At 42.2% G+C, this 6,832-nt stretch overlaps 2 protein-coding genes across 2 annotated transcripts; one reads left to right on the forward strand and one right to left on the reverse strand.

The window, feature by feature from the left end:
* On the forward strand, positions 1-615 carry LOC138934934 (uncharacterized). The gene has a single exon (XM_070299089.1). The coding sequence runs from the start codon at positions 1-3 to the stop codon at positions 613-615; it is 615 nt and encodes a 204-aa protein (XP_070155190.1).
* A 2,877-nt stretch (positions 616-3,492) lies between these two features.
* On the reverse strand, positions 3,493-4,464 carry LOC138934974 (uncharacterized). Its single transcript, XM_070299164.1, has 4 exons — positions 4,411-4,464; positions 3,943-4,320; positions 3,660-3,862; positions 3,493-3,577 (listed from the first exon to the last, which is right to left on the reverse strand). The coding sequence occupies exons 2-3, from the start codon at positions 4,057-4,059 to the stop codon at positions 3,662-3,664; spliced, it is 318 nt and encodes a 105-aa protein (XP_070155265.1). The 5' UTR covers positions 4,060-4,320; positions 4,411-4,464; the 3' UTR covers positions 3,493-3,577; positions 3,660-3,661.
* Positions 4,465-6,832: the final 2,368 nt, after the last annotated feature.

The raw sequence follows: 6,832 nt of genomic DNA on the forward strand, positions 1-6,832 counted from the left end.
ATGACCGATATCCTTAACATCGAAGGCGAGCCGGTCTTTGACGATCGTATCGTCAAGATCGAGACTCACACGTACAACCCGTACGCCAATACGACGTTTGAGCACGGCGATGAGATACGAATACCCATACAACAACAGGATCTGTATACGTTGCCGTATGAGAGTTTTCTATACATCGAGGGAAAACTAAAGATAAACAAACCAGCTGAAGGGTTTGATGTAGTACTGGGAAATAATTGCGTCGCGTTCATGTTCGATGAGATTCGATACGAACTCGACGGTGTGGAGATTGATCGTAGCAGAAATGTGGGAATAACCAGCACACTCAAGAACTATGTAACGATATCATCCGATAGAACCGTGATTATGAGAAACGCCGGCTGGGATTCGCCTACTAACACGAATGGATACTTTAATTTTTGCGTACCGCTCTATATGTTATTGGGATTTTGCGAGGATTACAGGCGCGTGGTGATTAACGCTCGTCACGAATTGATCTTAATACGATCGCGCAACGACAACAATTGCCTGATTGGAAATTTGGTGTTGGAGCCTGTTGATCGACATATTCAAGATACAATGGCGAATGCCGCACGTCGTATTGAACGAGATTAACAAGTTATCGATGCTGCGCGCCTTGGAAAGCGGACAATACCTCAGTATGGGTTTTCGCTCGTGGGATCTGTACGAATTTCCGCTATTGCAGCGTGAGAACTCAGCTGGAGAAGTCACGATACGTTGTTTTCGTTCTGCAGACAGGTCGAAAGAACGTCATGTCCGAGGATACGAGTCGATTCGACGATTGCAAATTGACCAACGTGAAACTCTATCTGAACTCGGAATGTTATCCGTACGACGATATGAATCTGGATTTCGATAAAAACAGATGGTCGATTTTGTACGACACGTATCAACGTTTCTGCAAAAAGTATTACGGATACGAGTATCTCGAACCGAGTCTCACCGTCACGCAATTTTTACGTAACGGTGCATTCGTGATCATCGATTGCTCTCGACAAAATGAATCGGTCAAAAGCGCAACCGTGGATGTGAGATTGGAATTCGAGTGTAAGGAGAACGTGCCACCGAATACCACAGCGTACTGCCTCATCATACACGACCGCGTGATTCAGTACAACCCGTTGACCAATGTTGTGCGCAAAATCACCTAAGGGGAATGAGACGATATAAAATCTATAATACATCAGGATCAATCGCAGTCTTGTTCTCGACGTGTTGATATAAAAAAGAAAAACGTTATGTCTGTACCAACGTTCGTGGACCTACAAGGATTCTTCGTCGGGATGAAATTTGTCGTAAAGGAGGTGGCGGTGCTGAAAAAGGGGACCGTTCTGACACATTACATTTTTACATACCCCCTACCATGGAATCTCCTCACGAAATCCGACAATTCCTGCGCTTCCTGGCTGATCGCGAATCATCATGGATTACGATGGGAAGACGGAAACGTGCCGTACAGCATGGCTAAACGCTTGATTACATCAGCCGTGCTTGGAACAGAAGAGGATGACGAGACATCGACTCTCGTGTACGTTAAGGGATGCCAGAAACGGGAATGGCTGGTGGATTTGCTTGAGAATCTTGCGAGAGAAAATTCAATCATCGAGACTTTGGATGCTGATTACGAAGATATTGAATCTTTAAATAATCTAGATGTTACTAATACTATACGATGCGGAAAACATGTTAAGAATTGCGCATTACAGAATGTATTAAAAATATTTAACTGGTGGTCGCAATACCAAAAAAAATTGTAATATTTTTATAAATAAAATGTGTAAACGTATTTAATGTTTTTTTTTATTTCTTATTCTCCCCACTCCTTTCCTCGCGAGTCGTTTCTAAGAATTCCTTTTAACGTTGGCCGTTTCCCCTTCTCCTAAATTTTCAGAACATTAATCTCCCATCGCATCATACGTTGACCGTTTCCCCTTCTCCTAAATTTTCAAAGCAATAATATCCCATCGCATCATACGTTAACCGTTTCCCCTTCTCCTAAATTTTCAGAGCATTGATCTCCCACCACATCATACTTTTGAAACATAAGCGTCACGTATATTCGATTAATTTTTATACGATCAGTGTCGCATCAACCGCTAGTACCAACGGTTCACTTCTCATAACCGAGAGACAAAATGTACTCCGCTGAAGGAAGCACCGGCAACGGTTGCAAACGCGCGAATTACTACGTTCCACGAGACGAAATTAAACCGTGCAAGAAACCACGAGATGAAGTTAAGCCGTACAAGAAACCACTTGATTTGTAAGTATCACAAATGTTTTATATATTTTTTATATATTTTTTCATATATGTTTTTTCCATGCTATTTCATATTTTTGTATTTTTCAGATGCGATAAACCACGTATTTTGGTACGCAGATTTGCTTTGACGCGCACTGCTTATAAATACTTGGATATCGGAATCAGTGTTGGAATAACATCTTACGTGGAACTGCATCTGGGTGATAACCGAGGCAACCGAATCGTTTTGTCTATCGATACATGGGAATCGCTAATGCTGAAACGAGCGGACATTGAACAACTTGTACAGGCGCCTAATCATGCACCGATATGGATTAACGATTTAACAATTGAGATTGTTAAAATAAGTGATGCGAGTGTTGTCAAACTTACGTTGCGCGATTCTTGCTTGTACATGAAATCGTCAACTATATTTTTCTTATTCGAACTCGAACACTGTGTTAATCACGAATATTTGAAGCTGTGCTGGAATCTAGAAGCTGTAAATGAGAGTTTCGATCAATTTGTTCGGAGTTTGCAAAGTAATATGTTTGGCTCCGAGAGAGATTCTGCGGTTAAAATCTTGCGCGAAGTCTATGATAAAACATCTATCATAGATTGCGAACTATTAGCTTATGCTGTGGATGAAATTTTGTCTGAAACCTTGAGACGGGATGATGTATGGTAATATAAATAAATAAATATGTTAAAAAATGAAAAAAAAAATGATTATGTATTTCTTTCGCTTCCCTTCCTTGCATATCCTCAGTACAAACCGCGCGCGATCTTAAGGTACGATGCCGTAATGCGTGGGAGAAGGATGGCGCGAGGCGTTCGCATGAGCGCGGGAAAGGGATAGCGTTCGATATCGGTGCGATAAGTATAGCGTTCGTATGACGGTGAGTATGAGGGAGATAGCGCGAGGCGACCGCATGCACGCGTGTGGGAGAAGGACGGCGCGAGGCGTTCGCATGAGCGCGAGATATGCGCGTGGATGATGATGATGCGGGATACGGCGTTCGTAAGGCGGTGAGTGTGAGGGAGATAGCACTAGGCATGCACGCGTGTAGGAGAAGGATAGCGTCCGCATTGGCGTGGGAAAAGGATACGTTCGCGGGAGAAAGAGAGATAATGCGAGGCATGCACGAGTAGGAAAAGGAAAGAAGAAGGTGCAGAAATAATCATTTTATTATATATAATAATGTTTATTTTACAAAACGTGTGTATAATACAAATGTGTGTGTGTGTGTGTGTGTTAAAAGTAATAATAAAAATAAAAATAATAAAAATATATATATACAGGCGGCGCTCCTTCTGAAACAGAAAAATAAAAGTCTTATTAGTATACTAATTTAATTTTTTTAATATTTAATATTTTTTAAAAATAGATATTTACAATCAACCCCATAATTCCTCTATGTCCTCCTCGTAGGGTTCGAGGCCTAAGAGACGTCTCAGGTCTAAATAGAGACCGTCGGAGCCATTGTCTTCCCATACGTCCTCACGCAAATAGCGCTCGTGCCACCGCACCGCTCTCACAAATTGCCGGCGTTCAATGTTTACAAATCCTGGGATTTTTATTTCCATTGTACTGTCGTACTGTAAAATAAAATTAAAATTGAATAATAATAATATATTATAAATAATTAATACAACGTAAAATAAAATATGCTACTTACTCTCTGGTATACAACCAAATTTAATAGGTCTCTCAGCAGCCCCATCACCAGGTCTTGCAACCACCACGACGCGTTATAGCGTTCTCGGCGCAACACTACTTCGATCAATGATGGCATTTTTATATCTTATTACTTAACTTTTACTCTTTTCACTACGTAGCGTTCTCGCCAGCAACTCGAACGATACTATCCTATAGCATCGGAAAAATCCAGATCTGCTGCGGCAGTGTTTATTACTGACGCGTTCAAGTGTGTCGGAGAGCATGTGCGAAGGAAAAGCACTTGACTTTTCTTCGAGCGACCAAAATTTTTCGTTATACACTTTTGACACCCTTCGTTCTTCATTATATATTTTTTCATCTATCGCGTTATGTCCATCTGAAACAGAAAAACATTATATTAATATAAATTTAATATTTTTTAAAATAGATACAATTAATTCTTTGAGTATTTCAATGTGGTTCTCACCCACAAAATGTGTCCAGCTTGTACAGTGCAAATTGGGCACATGTTGCAGGGCATTATCTGATGCAGCGGTTTTCCACATTCTCTGCAAAACGCTCCCAGGATTAGTTCGTAAATTGCATTTTCATGCTGTCGCACAACACGAATATTTGAAAATAAGTCTGCAATGCGCATAAAACAGCATGTGCAAATTTTTTCATTGTGTTCACTTTTATAATAAAAGTATATGCAGCACATTTTTACCGCACCTAAACTATTTATTTCAACGCGGTTTAAAGTACGTTGATTTATGTCCGTACTAACACTGCTGTAATCACTATTATAATCGGAATCCTCCGAAAGTATGCGGTCTTCGTCTTCGTCTGATGAATCGTCCGACAAATTCACAATTTCCATCAAGTTGTCTTCGAGAATGACATCCTCATCTTCAATAATAATAACTTCATCATCGGCGTCTTCGAGAATAATATCCTCATCTTCAATAACAATAACTTCGTCTATTTCCATTTTTATGCAGATTATCACAAAATCTTCCTCTTTCAGTCGATATACGGACCGTAAGCTTTCAAATCGCATACTGAGTTTTTGACACCCTTCGTTCTTCATTATATATTTTTAATCTATCGCGTTATGGTATCGCGAAACGTATCCCGACAAGCGATACGATAAACGGCTCTTCCTGGAAAAAGATGAAGAGAGCACCGCGATGGTTCTATCTTGTTTATATTATTTATAAATTCTCGAGCAGTCGGAAATCGGCGCTTGCCTTATTTTTCAGACATCGACACCCGCCTTTAAGTACACCGATAAACATGTCCCGACGCGAATTATAGCAGCCGGACATCGGCGCTCGCCTTATCATCTAATTTTAATATTACGTGCAATAGTGCGCGAGCAGCTCTTCCTGGAAAAAAAAAGATGAAGAGACCACCGCGATGGTTTTATTTTGTTTATAATAAATTATAGCAGCCAAACATCGGCGCTAACCTTATCATTTTTCTACGAAATTTAACAATGCCGCACGTGCAATAATCTTTCTACGAAATTCAACAATGCCGCACGTGCAATAGTGCAGTATGAGATGATATTTGTTTATAATGTTTATAAATTCTCGAGCAGCCGGACATCGACACTCGCCCTTTGTAATACACCGCGCTGCGGCGTCATACCTTCGCGTTCCCTCTTCCCCGCGGACCCCGCGCCTACCGTTCCGCCGCGGTCCCCCTCCCCCTCTCCGCGGACCCCGCGCCTACCGTTCCGCCGCGGTCCCCTCCCCCTCTCCACGGACCCCGCGCCGCCAAAATCCCCCTCCGCCCGCGTGACGTCATACTCCCCCGCGCCGGTTTCCCCTCGCCCCTCACCCTCCCTCAGAGGACCTGAGTTAGAACCCGCCTAGTATTACTACTCCCGTTGCACCCGAAGGCCGGGAAGCCTCCAGTCTCTCGTATACTGCGCTTAATCCCGTAAAGTCTTTAGGGTTGCCGTTACTGTGTTATTTCGAGATCTTTATGCACGGAAAACTGTTAAGAGCATTAGCCGATTCAGGATCGAATCGAACGATCCTTGGGGCCGACGGTATACGAATAATACGGCAGTTAGGGATACCGACGCGTAAAAATTATATTACGCGGATTCGCACAGCCAACGGACAGCTAGCGGAGGTACGGGAGGAGGTGGATGTCCCGTTCACATTGAAAAATCAGAGTCGCCTAATTTCGACTTGTTTGTTGCCGGATTTAGCAGTCTCGTGTATCGTGGGGATAGATTTTTTGTGCAAGTTCGGTATTGGACTAGACTTCGTGACGACCGAATGGTACTTTGCGAGAGAGCACGCGGTGAGGTATAATTTTGAATCACAGAGCGATACGCCGACAGTGTGCAGTGGACTCCCTGATTTAACGCCCTCACAGACCGAACAATTGGAAAAATTTTTAAAGGGTAGAATCCCGGGAAAGGTCGCTAACCCCGGTGTCACTTCTCTAACCATGAAATAAATGTCGGGCTGAACCAACCTATTAAACAAAGGTGTTATTTAGTTTCGCCTAAAGTACAGGAAGCGATTCGTGATAAGTGATGAAGTCGATAAGATGTTAGGTGCCGGTATTATAGAACAGTGCATGCCACGATCTGCACATTTCGGCCGATTTCCGAGAGTCAACGCCTATCGCGCCCCCCTTTCGTCTTGAAATCCTCAACTAGCAACCGTAACCAAGCGCGCGGCGCTCTGCCTCAGGTACGGTGCATCTGTACCGCGAAGCGGTTCTGTACCCCCTTACTGCCAAATATCAATGTTTTAAACGCGATCTCTTTAGAATTTTTTAAAATAATTAATTCAAGAACAAAGTTTCAATACTCGATTATTAATTACATTTACTATATAATAATTCTAAAATATTATTAAATTATATTCGATAGATTAAATTTG

The sequence above is a fragment of the Polyergus mexicanus genome, unplaced genomic scaffold, assembly GCF_030449975.1.
Source record: "Polyergus mexicanus isolate NDT 795.1 unplaced genomic scaffold, iyPolMexi1.0 SCAF_7, whole genome shotgun sequence".
NCBI classification, from domain to species: Eukaryota; Metazoa; Arthropoda; class Insecta; order Hymenoptera; family Formicidae; genus Polyergus; species Polyergus mexicanus.